The 19,120-nt window shown below is 43.2% G+C and overlaps 1 protein-coding gene across 1 annotated transcript in view; it reads right to left on the bottom strand.

Moving 5' to 3' along the window:
* The window catches only part of IQGAP2 (IQ motif containing GTPase activating protein 2), a 274,610-nt gene extending 255,785 nt beyond the window's left edge, over positions 1 to 18,825 (bottom strand). The window contains exon 1 of the mRNA XM_090276400.1: positions 18,557 to 18,825. Coding sequence (XP_090132526.1) covers positions 18,557 to 18,602 — 46 coding nt within the window. The 5' untranslated portion in view covers positions 18,603 to 18,825. The remainder of the gene's footprint in view (positions 1 to 18,556) is intronic.
* Positions 18,826 to 19,120: the final 295 nt, after the last annotated feature.

Below are 19,120 nucleotides of genomic sequence, written 5' to 3'. Positions count from 1 at the left end.
GCCTCAGCTCACACTGGCTCTTCTGGAATGCTTCCTTCTCCACCCACCGAGCGCACCCTGCACACTAGGCGCTGTGTTCATGAGGGCTTCACATGGGCTTCCCCATTCTGTTCTAATGATGCCATCAAATAGGTACCTCTACTCCCTTACTTCCTCCCACAGGAGAGGAAAGCAGGGCTGAGGGGTAGTGAGCGACACAGCCAGGCTTTGCAACACTGTGCCGGCTTCCCTCCCAGAAGGTCTGCTCTTGGAGGGCAGTGAGATCAGCGTGCAAGCACTCCTGTGTCGCGTGAATGCTTTACATAGCTCTCACTTCCTTCCTTCAAGTTTCTGAGCAGGTAAACAAATATAAAGAAATAAATGGGATAAAGGAAAAAATAAAAGTAGGTAAAGATTGATGAAAGCAGAGAGGATATAAATATAGCCAAATGATGTGTCCTTCATAAATTCTATAGCTCAGCCTCAAACTTGGTCCTGTGCTTTCTATCAGTCAAAGCAAACAAACAAGCAAAAAAAAAACAAAACAAAGTGAATATTCATAAACATGAGTTATAGATTTACGTCAAAATATATATATATATATATATACAGTCCTCTTGCCATAGAAATGATGCTGGAAATATGTATGTGTCAGCCATCCAGCTTGATCAAAGGACTCCTAAATGAGCCTATTTTCTGCTTAACTGTTGGCTAAACCTACAGGCACTGCAAAGTAAATCTGATAGAAACTGCTCTAAAAACAGACCACACAGTACCCAGTTCTCTTATTCAGAATACACTGAAGAGACTTGAAGTCACTGAGAGGGTTTAAATGATCATTATGAGGGGCTTGCTCCTACACAGTGAGGCTATTACTGCTCTCTATCTTTCTGTCTCTCACTAGGTTAGTGTCCACCATGCATCATCTGCCTTCTGATGCTTTCAAATCCTGTCTTTGATATTTACTTCTCTGCACTCGCTCCACTCTTCCCTCTTTCATCTTTTTTGTGATGATGTCTCAGCCTCAGCAATGGTCAAGCACCTGACTTAACGGCAGGCACCAGCAACCCTGCTAACTCACCCACTCACTCATGGCTATACACATCACTGTTCCTAATCAGGCAAAATCATTGGGCTAAAAAGTTAGGATATCTAAAGTTCTTCCTTTTCCCAAATTTAATGGCTAAACTGAGTTAAAGAGTATCCCCCCAAATTCATGTGTGCCCAGTACTTCAGAATGTGAACTTATTTGGAAATTTAATAGATACAAGAACTTAAAATGAGGTCACATCGCATTAGGGTGGACCCTAATCCAATGGACTGGTTATAAGAAGAAAAAATATACATCTAAGGAGAATGCCATATAACCATGGAGGAAGAGATTGGAGAGATGCATCTGAAAGCCAAAGAACTCTAAGGATTGCCAGGAAGAACCAGAAGCTAGGAAAAGGCAAGAGAAGAGCCTTCAAGGGGAGCAGGGCCCAGCCAACACCTGGATTTTGGACTTCTAGCCTCCAGAACTATGAGAGAATAAATCTCTAGGCCCTGGCCAGGTAGCTCAGGGGGTTAGATCATCATCCCAATACACCAAGTTGTAAATTCGATTCCCATTCAGGGCACATATAAGAATCAACCAATAAATGCATAAATAAGTGGAAAAACAAATCTCTCTCTCTTCCTCTCTCTCATCAATAAATACATTTTTAAAAATTCTATTGTACTGTATTAAAGCCACACAGTTTGTGTTGATTTGCTACAAATAGGAAACTAACACAATGGCTAAATGCTTTACCCAGAAGACAGAGTACCAAGTACCAAAAACTGACATTTTAACTTTTACTCAACAGGTATTGTAGGCACAAAGCCTGGAGTCACACTGCTTGGGTCCAAATCTCCCACCTACTGTCTGTGGAATCCTAGACAAGTTACTTAACTCTTCTCTACCTCAGTTTTCTCACCTATAAAATGGGGATAATATTAACAACTTGAAGGGTTGTTATGAGGATTAAACTGGGTGATTCATATAAAGTTTTTAGAACATATATTGGCATATATAAACACTATATGTATTTGTTATTAACAACATTAGGGGTTAAACTGACAAAGAAGGTAGCAACAAGCCCCTCTTCTTAGAACTGGGCACACAACACATGCCTCTCGTGGTCCTGGCTCCTCCTCCCAGGTATGAAGTACTACAGGGTGTTTTTCCTAGGGCTGTGCAAACAACCAGAGACTGGCCGAAGGTCAGGATCTTCCACTGACATAGGATTGTCCAGGTTTTAATACTTCCTAGGCTATTTTGCAGAGCCAAGGCTTTCTCTTGTTAAATAATCCTGGAAACGCCACAAACTATACTTAGCACACTTCCAAACTAATCATTAAGAGACAACAACTTGGTTACATGGAAGTAGACTGCTAGAATTCTGCCCTCATTTCCAACTAGGGTGAAAGAATGACCAGCCTTCCAAAACAGCAGGTTGCCTAGTCCTGGGTCCACCTTAGCTAGGCACAATGAAGCTGGGATCCTCCAAACAGTTTCTTAATCTGGACCCCATGCCTCAGAAGTATACAAAATGACCAGTGTTCACCCACAGGCAACAGTTTGCCCTTACTTTCAGTCCATGGCTGTTCTAGGCCCCGGCTCTTGTGTTCTTGCCACCTCTTGCTCTGGGTATCACCATACTAGAGGCCTTGGGCTGCCAGTCATGAAACAGCCAGATAGAGATGTCATGTCCAGTAAAATAGTAATAAATCATTTTAAAAATCAGCATTCTAAATAATACTTTGGGGGATAATTGGAATTATCTAAATAATATCTTTGACGTTGATGGGAAATATATGAATACTTTGCACTGAATGAGTGCCTTGTCTCTCCCAGGCACCAAGGACTTTACATAGATTGACTCATTTGATTCTGATTACTGCTAGTATCCCCACTTTATAGTTGAGCAACTCAAACGAAGGAAGTTAAGACTCTGCCCAAGGTCACACAGCTAATATTTGGAGGAGTCAAGTTTGCAACTAAAATAATATTATATTTTTAAAATCCTATACACCCCAGAGAGGCAACCTGTTACCTCCCTTTGCACTGCTTATAGAAACCAAAGGCAATTTATTGTCTATGTTTTAATATTATTTAAATTACCAACCCAAAATTAAACTCTATAAAGTTGTACATACGCAAAAATGAGTAACAGTTGTACATAATGTAAATGAAATACTACATACTAACTCTTGGGCTACATACCACCTGAGGTTGCAAAGAAGTAAATCTTGCAACAGCTAGATTTTTTTTTTAAAGATTTTATTTATTTATTTCTAGAGAGAGGGGAAAGGAAGGAGAAAGAGAGGGAGAGAAACAGTTATCATTTGCCTCTCGCATGCCATCCCCAACTGGCGACATGGACTACAATCCAGGTATGTGCCCTGACCGGAATCGAACCTATGACCTTCCAGTTCCCAGCCTGGCACTCAGTCCACTGAGCCACACCAGCAAAGGTGCAACAGCTAGATTTTTATACCCTTGATCTTTGTCCCTTGTGAAAAAGAATGGATCCACACATGCCCCTGGGAAGGTAATCTCAACAGGAGCCTAGAGGCCTGCATTCTAACTAAGTTCTTCCTTGAACTCAGATATTTCACCCTTCTGAGGCTGCTTCCATTCACTCAACTGAAAAATAAGATGGGTGTGTGTCCTAGTGTCCACATCTGTTGTTCCCACCCACCCTGTGCCATGACACCTGGGTCCACTCATCACCCATCCAGGCCTCCGGCCACCCCCACCCATCGAGCCCTAGAGTGCTCTGTATATTAGAATGAATTAGAGTTATCATTTTCATTAGAAAAAGTAATAATAAGAGGGGTGTGGCAGTTCCTCCTAAAATTAAACATAAAATTACTATGCTATCCAGCAATCCCACTTCTGGGTATATACCCAAATGAAAGCAGCGACTCAAATATATACATCAGTACACAGCAGTGTTATTCACAATAGCCAAAATATAGAAACAATCCAAGTGTCCATGCACGCATGAAGGATAAACAAAATATGATTTATACATGCAACGGATTAGTATTCAGCCTTGAAAAGGAAGAAAATTTTGACACATGCTGCAATTTGGGTAAACTTTGAGGTCATTATACTAAGTGAAATAAACCAGTCACAAAAGACCAACACTATATTACTTCACTTATATAAGATATCTACAGTAATCAAAATCATAGAAACAGAAAGTAGAAGGACAGTTGCCAGGGGCTGGGGGGAGGGGGAATAGGGAGTTATTATAATGAGTTAAGAATTTCAGTTTCAGTTTGAGAAGATGAAAAAGTGGTGATGGCTATACAACAATATGAATGTACTTAATGCCACAGAACTGTACACTTAAAGGTAGTTAAAATAGAAAATTTTATGTAGCATATTTTATAATAATAAACACATGGAGAGTAAGGGATTTTGAGTCATTCAATAAATTACAAACCTTGGCTGCACATTAGAATCTCCTAGGGAAATTTTTAAAAGTACTTATTCATCACTGGTAGTGGGAAGAAGGACGTGGTGGTCCCCTGATGCACCCAGACAAAACAGCATCACTCAGGAGGCATTCCTGCCAGGAAGCAGGCCTGAATGCCTCAGGATGTTCAGTGGCACTGAATGGATACGGCACACAGGAGCACTGTCCCAGCCTGGGGAAGACCAAAGGGGTATAATGAGCAAAGGCAACGTGAGAAACTTGACTGGACCCTGGATCAAAAAAAAAAAAACATGGCTGTCAAGTACAGCTGGGGAAAATCTTGGTGTGGAATTGATGTTAAACAGTGGACTTGAATGTGCAATACTGAGGATGTGGTTGTGGAGAAGAATGTCCTTGCTGGCACACGAGACAGGTGTTGAAGTGTTTAGGAATGAACTGTAAATGTCTGCACATGTAACAGTGTGAGAAGATGCTAACACGGGTGAAGCTAAGTGAAAGGAATGGATGTTCACTGTATTGTTCTTTGAGGTATAGAGGGTTCAAAAAGGTTTAATAGAAACACAAAACTGTAAATACCTATGTCAGAACCTTACCCCAAAACAAACACACAGAACATGTGGGGGATGGCATCCCAGGAACCAGTGGTTTCTTTGTGAAGCTCCTCTGGAGATTCTAATGGGCAGCCAAGTTGACAACTATCAACTAGAAGAGGTCTAAGCAAGATGTGACATTATGATGGTGTGGATAATAGTCAAAGCCATGCAGTTAACCTAGGAGGTTGGCCCTCTGTTGACACCTGCAGCCCTGGGAAATCTTCTCAAGCTCCAAAATGACCCTCGCTACCCTGCCTTCCACCCCTCTTTTATTTAACAATAAACCACAACACCTCAACTTTATAAAGAAATGAGCTTTATCAACAGAATAGGAGACAGAAATACTTTCCCAAGCTTCATCCCCCAGTTGTTAAAAAAGCAAACAGATTTCCTGTGTCACAAAGTCACTTCCTTTTATGAAACATTCTCCTACAGCACGGGTCTCAAAAACACTGCTCTTGAAGAGTCTTTTCAGTTTTGAGGTCCTATCGTTCCCTTGTGTTTTCAATATCTACACAACTTAGTAAGCGAAATGTGCCAACGAATAAGAAAGGATCTGGCAAAGATGATATATTAGGATTTAGAAAATTGATATATCAAACATATTGCCACCAAAAGCCAAAAATTTGCCTTTCCAGCTGGAGGACGAAAAAAAAAAAGTCTCATTTCAAATAGCATATGTCACAAAAACTAAAGTAGCAGTGTCTCTGAGACAGATGATTAAGTGATAAAAACCCTTTTCAACACTGAGACTACACCAAACGGTTATTCACGCAAGTGGCAAAATTACCCCACAACCACCACTCCCTCACAGACATATTGCACCAATCTTCAGACTAGTCTCTCAAACCCCACACCCCTTGTGAGATAAAAATAAATCATTTTTTCAGATGTAGAAATAAGCTCAGTAAAGTCATACCCAATGTCACAAAGTGATACCTCAACCTAAGCCTTCAGATGCTAGATGATGACCCTGCCATCATGGTGCTTCATGCCTGTCATCATTCTAGGGTGACAATACTTCATCACAACTACCTAAGTTTTACACTATATTGCAGGGGACAATGGAAGCTTCCAAGCAGCCAATAAGCCCACAGACTGATCTTGTTTTGACTGGACACCGTTCCCAAATGTTTTCCTCCCAACTTGAGTGACTAAGGTAGCAAATGCAATTTCCAGTGGAGGAATACTCCAAAGCTGTTTATCGTGTTTATATAAGGCTCTGATCATACTTGACCCCTGAAGGCACCTGGTCTGCAAACCCTGTATAAGTTCCATCATACACACAGCATCTTGTACCTCCTGTTGTATGAAGGAACAGTCATGGGTGCTCTATGTCTTTACAGGCTCTTGAGGTTCTTCTGAGTCCAGAGAATAACCCCCTCTTTTTATGTCAGCAAACTTTATTTCAATGTGGACACTACTTCTTGATTCCTTGTTGTGTTTTATAGATCAGCTTCCTACAGACTTTCTCAGCACAAATTTTAAAACCTTGAATAGCTACTGCCCACCTGAGCTTTTCCTTCTAGCAAAGTCACCATTTCTAATTTCACTGTTGATCCTTATGTTTTCAACCCAATCTCTCATCATCTCTATACAATTCTATACAAACTACAGTCCTGGACCTCTCAGCACTCCAGTATCTCCACCCCAGTCTCTCAATCTCTCTCTCATCCATACATGTGCATGTGCACACACATATGCGCAAACACATGCACACACGCACACCTGGAAAATTACACCTCCTTTCAATAATAGCAGACTTGTTTTCAGAAACTAATTTTCCCAAGGCACAATTTGTAACTAATGGCAACTTTGTATTTTTTTAAATTATATTTTCTTGATTACGCTATTACAGTTGTCATGATTTTTCCCACCCACCCCCCACCATGCACCCCTCTCTCCCTCAGGCAATCTCCCCATCATTGTTCATGTCCATGGGTCATGTGTATAAGTTCTGTGGCTACTCCATTTCCTATACTGTACTTTACATCCCCATGGCTATTCTGTAACTACCTATTTGTATTTCTTAATCTTCTCACCTCTTCGCCAATTCCCCCCCACACCCTCCCATCTGGTAACCATCAAAATGCTCTCTGTATCCATGATTCTGTCTCTGTTCTTGTTTGCTTAGTTTGTTTTTCAGGCTCAATTGTTAATTTATTTGTTTTTGTTTTTGTTTTTTGCCATTTTGTTGTTCATAATTTTGATCTTCTTTTTCTTAAGAAAGTCCCTTTAATATTTCAAATAATGGTTTGGTGATGGTGAAATCCTTTAGTTTTTTCTTGTCTGGGAAGACCTTTATCTGCCCTTTGATTCTAAATGATAGCTTTGATGGGTATCCCCGTGTTTGTTTCTATGTATTAGGTAGAGCTGTTTTGACTTTGTGTCTTGGTAGTGTGGTCTAATGCAGTAGGTGTCCTATAGGGTCCAGTGGCATAGCCTCCCCTATTGCCCAAGCTGGGTACTCAAGGTGTGCCCTTCATGTGGGCTGAGTACACCTCTTCTTGTAATTGAGCCTTGGTTTCTGTTGGCAGGTCAATGGGAGGGATTTATCAAGGCCAGTCAGCTGCAAGAACTGGTTATGACCACTTATCACCAGCCTTTGCCCTTGTGGAGGATCAGCTGTGCAGAAGCAGGGTGGCGGTGCTCCAACATGGTCTGTAGCTGTCCACTGGGTGTGCTGGCCCTGGGTTTTCCCAGGTAGTGCAGGCCAAGGTTAGCCCCCACCTGTATTTTGCCCATGGCCACCCTGCATGAGTTATAAAGCAATCTGAGATGGCTACACTTGTGCTAGGCTTGGAGGCTTCCAGGTGATGCCAAGCTGTGAATCTAGGCTGGCTGCTGCTAGTGCCAGGCCTGGGGCTAACTGAGGCCAGTTGTTGCTTATTCAAGAGGATTTAGGAAGTTGTGAAGCACGAGCTAAGACCAACCATTTATATGGAAAAGCAGCTTGGGTGGGCACATAAGTTGGTGGAGCAGTCTCTGGGGATCTCTAAGATGGGTCAAACAGTGTTAGCCAGGTTGTTGGAGTCTCACATATCACACCAGCCCGCTGGTTCCATAGGGGGAGGGTCCTGAAAATGGACACTGGCCTCTGCTCGCCTTGATGCCAGATACTTCAGTTCCTCCCTGTATGCCACTGGTGCCTTTCAAGCTGCTACTCTCGTGCTGGAGCTCAGAGGGAGTGAGTCTGTGTAGGTGAGACCATGTGTGGGTTCTTTAAGAGGAACTGCTTGGAGTGGCAGCAGTTTATTACAGAGACTCAATCGCTGCTGGTTTTTGCAGTCAGAAGTTGTAGGGACTTATCTTCCTGGCACTGGAACCTGGGCTGGGGAGCCTGGTGTGGGTCTGCGACTCCTTGCTCCTGAGATATCCCTCCAGAAGTATTTATCCACTGCACATGGGTGAGGGACCAGCCTGTTCCAGGTCTGTGCCTCTCCCATCAGTCTGGATGGGTGTGGTTACTTTAATTCTGTAGCTTATATGGATGGATTCAGACATCCATTCAACTTGATTTCTGATGGTTCTGAATGATGATTGTTCTATATTTTAGTTGTAATGTTTGATGTGGTTGTGCAAAAAGGCAATCCATTTATGCCTATGCTGCCACCTTGACCAGAAGTCCTGCAACTTTGTATCTTGAGCAGCGAAGGGTAACTGTTATAACTTTTCTAACTATAGAAATACTTTTATAGCAGAAAACCTGGAGAAGAGATTTTTACAAGTGTTTAATTCATGCATTATCTCATTATCTAGAAAGAACCACAGCTGACAGGTTTACCGACTTATGTGCCAAACAGTGGGGATGCAGCAGTGACCAAAAGACACAGTTCCAACCTTTCAGGGATTTTATTGCTGTTCTATTTTATCCATGTTTTTCTCAGGGAAAACAATGTATTAGGTTGGCCAAAATGTCACAAAGGCTCTAGTAGTGCTTAGTTGTCTTTAACTTCATTTGAAACTATTTTGTTAGATTGTATTGTGACAGCTGTCATATCAGTGTGCATTAAAAAAAAATTAAAACTGGTGAATTTTTGTGTAGCCATTTTAATATTGAAGATGGAAAAAATATACGCAACATTTTCAGTGTATTATGCTTTATTATTTCAAGAAAAGTAAAAATGCAACTGCAACACACACACCAAAATATTTGTGCAGTGTATAGAGAAGGTTCTGTGACTGATTGAGTGTGTCAGAAGTGGTTTGCAAAGTCTCTTGGTTCTATTGATATTTGGCCAAATAATTCTCTGCTATGGGGCTGTCTTATGCACTGGAAGATGTTTCGCAGCACCCCTGGCCTGTCTACCCACTAGAAGCCAATATTGGGAGATACCGATATACTCAAAATACCCAAATCAATAAAGTTATTGGTGAAAATGAAAAAAATATGTTTTTATTTTATGGAAAATATGTTATAGAGTTTTTGGCCAACCCAACAGTATAATATTTTTCAAAACATATTTGCTTTTTTTTTTTTTTTTTGGAAAGGTAGCACATGGGGAAAACAGTTGCAAATAGTACTCCCACCATTGCCCTCAGTCTCCCCACCCAAAGGCAACTTATGAAAAGATGTTTGCATAACTTTTGGAGGTATTCGTGGGTACACAGGTTAAGTGTACCTTCTGTTTGGCTGCTAAATGTTGTCTGTCCTACTTAACAGATCAAAGATTTTCAGAGATTTCAAAACTACTACATAGAAGCCCAACAAAAGTTTCATTTCTTGCCCTGGCTGGTGTAGCTCAGTGGATTGAGTGCTGGCCTGTGAACCAGAGGGTTGCCAGTTTGATTCTCAGTCAGAGCGCATGCCTGGGTTGCGGGCCAGGTCCCCAGTTAGGGGCATGCAAGAGGCAACCACACACTGATATTTCTCTCCCTTTCTTTCTCCCTCCATTCCCCTCTCTCTAAAAATAAATAAATAAAATATCTTTTTTAAGTTTTGTTTCTTTCTCAGAGTTCACCTAATTGAATGTAAAAAGTTACAGCCAGAGCCTACATTGTTAGAGGAACAAGCAAGTACAATCTTCCAAACTGTCAGCTAAGTCAGTCCAACAACAGCAAATATTATAGTCCTGGAGAATTGAGGAAGAAAGCTCTGAGACCATCACCACAATCAGTAGCTAAGCAAGGAAAGGGCTCATGGAGAGACAACTGTATCTATCTATCTATCTATCTATCTATTTATCTATCTATCTATCTAACATTTTAATGAATATTTTCTTTATTTGGAACATAAAACTCATTCATAGATACAGAATGAAACTGAGAACATGTTTATATTTGGCCATTTCTCAGATAAACTTCCTAAGAGTTCAATACAAGCAAGACTCTGGGAAGACCCTACTGGATCATATGGGGGGTGGGGGGGGACAAAGTTTAGAGGTGGGGGAATGAAGAGCTCATACTCTGTGAGACAGACTATATGACTGACATCTTGCCAGGCCCCTTACCCCAACCCTGCTTGATCAGCCCAGGGCTGGGACTGAGACTCCAAAGGGACAGGTGTACCCAAGGACGCAGGTCAAAACCAGCCAAGTCTGGCTGATGTCAATGCTGCCTTTTTGGGGAAGTGAGGAGCAGAGAGGTTGATAGGGAATATTTATATGAAACTTGCCAGAATTAACAACAACAAACCTAGTAGAAAGGAGAAGGGGCAGAATGAATGAGTAACCTAAAAGTGGGCAAGTGAAAAGCAGCCCGGATTCTATATTTCTAATGGTTCTAACATTCCAGTTATTCCTGTAAGTTGAGCTTCATGAGGCCCATGAACTTAAAACTTCGCTAACTTCCCACAGACAGCAATGGCTCAGAGCTGTCTGATGACCTCTGTACTCCCTCCTCCTCTTTCTCATCTCCCTTCTAAACCCCAGCACCCAGTTAACGAGAAAGTTGGCTGACCCTGGTAGCCAAGTCAAACTCGATAATCTGAACCAGGCACAAAGATGAATGCTCATTCATATAGCTCCTTCCCAGCTCGGGAGCATTGTAACCCTTGGGCTTCCAAACCAGCAGCAGTGGCAATGATCAACTCAACCCTGAAGGAGGCAACAGGATGCTTAGTAACTGCAGAGCTACAATTCCTCACTCAGGTAGTGACAACTGCCACGATCATTTCTAAGATTTAAAAAAAAAAAAAAAAAAGAAGCAGTGCAGGAACTCAAACCCTGTCCAACTTTATTTAGAAACAGTCAGCAACAGGTACATGAGGGTTTTTTTAAATATATGTAAACAAGAATGAATTTGATTTCCACCCATATAGAGATGGACTCTACTTCCATATAGATAAAGAAGTTTCCCACTTTCTGTTAGAGAGGGGCGGGGCAGTGGGGAGACAGGCTAGGGTCTGTGGTGGTGAGGGCCGTATTGCTATCACCGCCCTCATGGTTTAAGCACTGACTCTATGGAAGCCCATTCTGAACAGTAATGCTTCTTCTTTTAAAAAAGATAATTGTTTATTTTTCAGTTACAGTTGACATACAATAAATATTATATTAGCTTCAGGTGTACAACACAGTGATTAAACATTTATACAACTTATGAAGTGATCACCCCAATAAGTAGGGTACCCACCTAGCACCCACCACAGTTATCACAATATTATTGACTGTATTCCCTGTGCTGTCCTTCACATCCCTGGGACTGTTTTAATATTGTGCAATTTGCACATCTTAATGTTTTCATGCATGGAATCATTTAACTCTCTGAGCACACACTTTCCCACCTGAATTTCACAGGTTAAAAAAAAACAAACCCTGAGGCACAGAGAAGTCAAAATAACTTGCATAGTTTTCACAGAGAGTGAAAGTAAACCTAAACTCAACATTAAATATTTGCCTGGGATTTGAAAGGTACTGAGATTATCTTTAATTTGACAGATAATAGAAACAAGTTCCTCATTTAGACAAACAGTACAGAATAGACATTTTAAGGAAAACTTGTAATACCAGCAAATATTTATTAAACCTCTTCTAGGTACCAGGGTACAAGGCTACCACCTACTTACTGAACATTAACATTACTTAAGTATTTGAAATATATGTTGCTTCATTCACATTCAAATCAAGTCTTTTTTATATGGAGAAGATTAAGGAAATATATTGACATTACTTAAGATTGAATTTATATTGGCAGTAAAATATGAAAACTGAGACAAAATTATCAGGAACTAATCTATCTTAAAATTTTTTAATGATTTTAAAAATGTCTTACTTCAGAGATTTAGTAGTAATGGAGAAAGGAGAATAATTAAATCATCTTCTTTGGGGATCTTAAGCAAAAATATCATAGGAATATCCTTCTATGTGTTATCAAGAGCAACATAAACAGATCTGTAGTTTCCCTGCAATGTGGAGATGACCCAGGTGCACTCACACCTACCAGATAATATTTCTGCTAACACATTCAACTGTTCTAAAACCCGTGAATGAGTAAGTGAATGAATGAGACACATTAAGTTGTCCTAGAGAGAAAAAAAAAAAATGGACGAAGAGGACATATTCAACCTTTGCTGTCCAGGCACCCAGAACTGCCAGGCTTGGGGTCTCCTTTTAGACAAAAAGTCTCTCCAGCTCACTCACCCTTCCCAGTGGTTCCTAAGGGCACCACCTCCACCTAGAAATCTTTGGGGAGCTGATCTCACTTAATCCCTTAGTCAGTGGAGTTGTTAGACTTTATCTTCCAAATAACATTTGCTTCCCAGAAGGCAGAAAAGCAACCTTAAAGCCATACCAAAATACATTCTATAAAAGAAACACAAAGCTGTCTAGAAATCAATGCCTGAGTACACACAATGTATGTGGTGCATGTGTGTACTCAAATTAAAACCACAACGAATACAGGCAATAAAGCATGCAGTCACATGCCCGTGGTCTTACACTTACTTTATAAAAACCCGCAAGCACAGTGAGGAGGCCATCCCTCCTACAGAAGTGTCTTTTCACCTCTGCACTAGAGCAGTGCCCCACCCCCGGGGTTTCTGTTTGGAAGGTCTGGTTCAGGAAGGTGATGCTCTGCTGCTGCCAGGGATCCAGGGCCAGCTCCTCAGAAACCACTGCCTGGACTGGAGAAATAAATGTCAGTGCCTTTTAGGCACATCGGCAAGAAGGGTCATATGTACCCCATGACTATAAAGTCAAAAGACAGTACAGTTAGAGTTTAGCCAAATCCAAAGGCTTGTAATGAACTGGAAACGTGGCCTTGGCCATTTTTTCACAAACTAGAATGTTGGTCATTTGAGGGCACTAAATCTCCAGTGAAATCTGAGACATAAAAATTGCCACAAGTAATGGAGAGAATGAGGAAAAATGAGGAGAGAGAAACCCTACTCCCTAGATAACTTATTCGTCAAGATCCTTGCCCTGCTATAACTACACCTTTTTTTTTCTTACCTGTTCTCAGAGAATTTACCTGCTGGGATGGTTTAGAGTTAGCTGTCTGTCTCCCTAGCTGGAGTCTTGTTAGGTTCCAGCGAGGATCCACCCTACCTCTCTTTGTATCATTGAATGTCATCAGTTCCAAAAGCATAATCATTATCCAGCAACTTCTGGTCTATCCTGAGCAAAACTACCTGACAAGCCAGCCCATCCAAAAGAATTCCCAAATCTAGAAGCACGGTGAAGGGGCCTTGGAGCCAGAGCAGCAGAGAGAGAGAGGGCAGCAAAGGCAACACACCCCCAAGTCTCACCCCCTGCAAGCAGTTCCCAGCACCAAGCCCTCCAAGTACACCTGACCTTCCCACAATTCCCCTCTTCACTGGGCTACTCATCAATGGAAGTCTCATGAAAAGTTTAAAAAGCAAAACAAGAAGAACAATTTGCTTCAGTGAGAATGCATCAAGCTACTCTCCTCGAGAGAGCTACTGGCCCTTAGTTGCCTACAAATAAAGGATTCCATGCTAAATTTCATTCCACCTACAACTCTCTTCCACAGACTATCTGTACAGCCTAAGCTTCAACCCCACCAAACTACCCACAGAACAAATACACTGGAATGCCTTTCAGTTTTTCCTCTGACCTTCCTTCAAGGTCATGTTCAAACTCACAACCTCTGTAGCACCTCCCCACTGCCCTGTCCAAATCCATCAATCACTCTCATGTCTTCACTGCCACAGAACTTGGAAGTGTACTAATAGAAGGATAAGTGCTATTCTTTATCTTGCAGATTCTCTTATAAGCTATAACCATATTAGTCATTTTTCCTTCAACCACAATATGTTGTACATATTAGGTGCTCAATTAATGAAATAACTACAACTTTTCCACATTGTGCAGGAAACCACATCAGCCACTTAAATAGGAATATAAAACACTACCTTTCAAAATACAGGACAGACCCCCAAGGCTACAAGAGCACTCAATGGCCAAGTCCGGATTCAAACCCTCATTTACTCATTTCATCAATACCATTACACCTCTCAAGGGAGAAAAATAAGATTGAACAGTAAGGTGAAAACATATCAGACAGTCAGCTCACTATAAGCTTCTGCCTGATTTCTCATCAACCCCAGATTTTAAAGTGTATTTCACAAACTTTTCCTATTTGGGGTCATTGGAGCATGCCACTATTATTATGGAAAAGCCTTTCTTTGATTTCAGTGCCTCACAGTAAGATGGGACATCTCTACGTATACATATAATCTTTTGATGAAGCCTGGATATATTCTGTGAGAAGCCCATGAATTCTATGCTTTTCCTTGTGGGGCAGAGAGGAGGATCAATTTAAGAGAAAACCATGCATCTCCTTTTAAGAACACACTATCCAAATGGCTACAGTTTTCTGCAATTTGATGAAATCATGACAAACCCCTAAAACAGAAAGGCGAAACACCTATGATCCATTCAGGGGAGGTGAACTGGCCAATAGTCAGTGAGAAAAGGCTTCAAGTTCTGAGATCACTGGCTTTCAAGTTCCCACTGTCATCTGCTAGCTGTGTGGCCTTGAGACAACATCACAGATTTCAGCTTCTCTGTGAAATCAGGAAGCCAGTGGTACTCTCAAAAATAATAATGAGCAGCTGATGGCAATAGCACAGGAAAAGCACCCAGCTGTTAGTAAGTTCACATCCCATGCTGAACTGCCTGCCTACCCTGCAGGACTTACCTGTCTACCAAATCAAAGTTGAGTGTCCTTTGTTTCTCTTTTGGTTACCATGAAGACTCGGTGCATTAGATTTGTGTGGATACTAACCTTTTAAATAAAATGAGCTGTTAAAAGCTTGTGGAGTAGGAGGGTGAGGGGTAACAGCAAATGAGTGAGCTGACACCCTAAATAACACTAAATTCTAAGACAAACTCTGTATTACAAGCTTAAACTCTCCCAAACAAGTCATTTTGGCTAACAACATGTGTAATTAAAGTTAAAAGCATACTAAAACAACACTTTAGCTGTTGACCTTAAAGCTCCTTGTGCAATGCTCAACCAAAACATTAACACACGAAGGAGAGACCTGACTTTCTGTCTACCAAAGCAGCATCACGTGGCAACGTTGCACATATCTCAAAGTTTGTGTGGTTCAAATGGAAGCAGATAGAATGTTAGAGCCACACTGTACTGAACACAGATGTATTCAATCCTGTTTTAAACACCCACGTTTAACTAGCTCAGAACTTAAATTTCTTCACATCAGATTGATATGGAGAAAGAGATAAGAAGTTTAGTTATGTTGCCCCCTCCAATACTGCAGTTACCAGGTGATTTAGAAATCCCATCCCATCATTCAGACAAGAGCATTATTCAAAAGCTCATAGCATCAGGCAGAAACTTCCTCTGCAACACACACACACACACGCACATGGGCGCACGGGGTTTATGTTGCTTTTTAAGAGAAATCAACAGTGAAACATTGATCACTATTAGTTTTACAATGTTTCTCATGAGAGGAAACAAGAAAGAGAAAGAAATCTGAGAAGGACACCTTCATGAAGAACTCATTGAGAAATCTCTCAAGTACAGCTTACTTTGGTATTTTTCAGACACTCAGCCTGGTGGAGAGGAAAGATACTATACCAGCCCTGAACTGAGCTCATTTATTCTGTACAAGAATTACGAAATTAAGTGCCATTTCAAGGGGAGAAGGAGAGATGGCAAACAGAAGACCAGACCTAAAACGAGTGTAATAACCTAATTCAAACTACCAAAACATTGTTTTTAAAGCCCAGTCTCAAGTACCTTTTACTCACAATGTACAGCACTGGAACTGAAATTACAACAACGTATAGGGAGTGCATTGGTACTTTGATTATTTTTAAATGTTGGGATAAAGCCTGTTTGATATAGTTCGAGGTTTTATTGAATCTGTACTTACCAAACCAACCCCCCTCCAAAAAAAAAAAAAAAAAAAAGCAGAGCCCTGTCAAGCACCACAGCAAGGACTATCCTGTATTATCCTTGCGTTGACAGAAGCCCGGAAAGCCAACAACCAGAAATGATATAGTCTAGTACATCATAGCATTTCCGCTTTGCATGCATAGTCAGAGTTAGGTAGTACTCATTAACACTTAGCTCTATGCCACTAGATACCATTTTTAAAAATAAATTACCAACATACACCATTCATACACCTGGTATCAAAATCATAGAAATGTTTATTTTAGGACATAACAGGCTATTGTATTAAAGCCTTAACATTTCATTTGGTCTGGAAATGGCAAGTGTTTTCCACTTATTACGACATTAAGTGATCAAAGAATGTCAGCATTTTATGACCTGGGGGAAAGTAAATGGGAGCAATGCCAACAAGATGGCACATTAGACCAGAATCGTGAGAAAGGCTGGACAATCATTTCCAAAGACAGTGGCTGTGTGACGTGCTCTGAACCTCCTCAATCACTGCTCCTGAGTAGTGTTGTTAATGAAAACAAAGCACATCACAGGTACACATGCAGAGACACAGCTGAGAGTGCTGCACTACTGCACCGCATTCACTGCTACTTTGCACGGCACAAGGAACCAATGAGGGATGACACAAGGAACAGATCATGGCTTAAAATAAGACATCAAAAACTACTTTTTGTATATATTCACCTAGTTTCCAGACTTTGTGGTCATTGTATAACTTGGCACAGTAATCCTGCTACGTGTTCCGGTAGCTTGTCACATATATAAAGTATTTTCACCAACTTGGATGAGCACAGCACCTCAGCTGTCTTGTGGTTTACCAAAGTGCAAACTAAGGCTGCAAAGAGCTGGGTCTTGCTTAACTGCTGAATGCATTTCTCCACAGTACAGAGGCTTCAGCTGACTCCTCAGGCCTCCTCCTCCTCCCTGCCTGACACCACCCGAGTCACGTTTGAAAACTAACTTCCCATCTCTGATACTCCATTCTAAGCCTGTTGGGGAGGAAGGGGAGGGTGAATTTATTCAAGCTAACTACCCCCACCCCACCCCTCGCCGCTTTAATATTAGGCAAGTCGGTGGCCCTCCCAATCAGCCAGAACCACAAAACACAACCCTGCAACAGGTTATCACCACCTTAACCAAAACCTGGTACCTTTGCCACCAAGGCTAGCCTCCGCAAAAGATGAACCTGTGGTCTTTGGTCAGGGCTCACTAACAAGGCCAACCGTGGAGAGAGGGAGGTGAGGGAGGATGGGAAGGGGAGTGGAGGGGGAGGGGGAGAGAGAGAGAGAGAGAGAGAAAGGGAGCGAGGGAGCGAGCGCCAACTTTCTGTTTGTTTTAGAGGAAATACTTCCTGGCACATGTTTAGTAAAGACTCTGAACTCTGCACACGAAGCCACGTGGTTGGTGCTAATCTGGCTCAATCCACCCCCAATCCGCCTTTAAAGCAACCTCTTTCCGAGGGCAGTCCCTAGGGTAATCGACACCATCTCGTTACAGTCACACGGGCTCCTCTCCCAGCGGCAGCACTCCGCTTGCGCGGCACCGTCCTGGCAGGTTTAGAGGGGAGCGGGAAGGAGTGGCTGGGGCCGGAGGGGTTCCCTTTGGCAGCAGGAGGAAAGGATTCACATCTGTGGGGCCCAAACTGGCTCTTTCGGCTCAGATGAAGTCCGCGGGAGCAGGATAGGAGGAAATACCCGTCCTTCCAAGGAATGCTACCTTGCCACTAACGGAGTGCGCGGGCACACAACTTGGGGCGCCCACCTGTAGACACAGCAACAAACTTTCCTGTCCTGAGTTGGAAGAATCCAGTCCCTTACGCCACCCCCTGGCCCAAGCCGGCAGCGGCCTGGAGCTCTGCTGGCTCCTCACCTGATACCCCTAAACCCCCAACCTGGTGTGTCCCAGCGCTCAGACCCAGCGCAGCCGGCGCGCCCCGGTGGGGTTTGCAGGGTAGAGAGTAGGAGTTGCCAGCTGGGGATCGGAAATTTGTGGGGAAAGCGGGAGGACACCGCTCACTACCCTTTGCAACTCCAGCTCCCAACTTTGCAGCCACACAGCCGCTGCCGTCCTGTTCTCTCCGTGGCGCGCAGCCGGGTCCCTTGGCTTCTCCAACGCGTTTTTTAGGGAGAGGACTCCCCAAAGGCGGTGGAAGCCCCGCACTCCCGAAGCACTTACAGCCATAGCGGGGTCTCTGCAGGGTCGGCAGCTCCTCGTGGGGCATCTTGCGCGGCTCGGGGGGCCCGGCCCGGGCGCGCCCCCCGCGGCTTCCCTCGCTGGCCAGGCTTGCCGGCTCCGCGCCCACCGGGGCGCTCGTATCCAGATTCTCGCAGCCCTCCCCTGGCCGCCCCGGGATGAGCGACTGGCTCCCTTGGTGCTTTTTCGTCAGCGCCCGCTGCAGCCGCCGCGCGCGGACACCGGAGCTAAAGTGAACTCTCCTCCCTCGCTCCCTCCCCGCCGCCGCCGCCACCGCCTCCCAGGGCAGGTTTCCTTTCTCCTCCAGCCGGGCCCCGTTATCCAACGCGCTAGGAGCGCGCCACGGCGCAGCGACCCCTACCGCGTGCGGAGCGCAGCGCCCGGGCCGCGTGGGCCCGCCCCTACCCTGCTCGGTAGTGGGAGAAAGGGGCTGAGCTGGTCGCGGGCTGGGATCCGCTGCAGCTGGGGCCCGCACAAAGCTGGCGGCCTGGGGGCTGCGGCCGCCCCGCCTGATGCTTCTCCACTTCTGGAGCGTTTAAATGATGG

The sequence above is a fragment of the Furipterus horrens genome, unplaced genomic scaffold (genome assembly GCF_987537825.1).
Source record: "Furipterus horrens unplaced genomic scaffold, mFurHor1.1.pri manual_scaffold_5, whole genome shotgun sequence".
NCBI lineage: Eukaryota > Metazoa > Chordata > Mammalia > Chiroptera > Furipteridae > Furipterus > Furipterus horrens.
The sequence above is the reverse complement of the archived record's forward strand: the minus strand, read 5'-3'. Positions and strand labels throughout refer to the sequence as shown.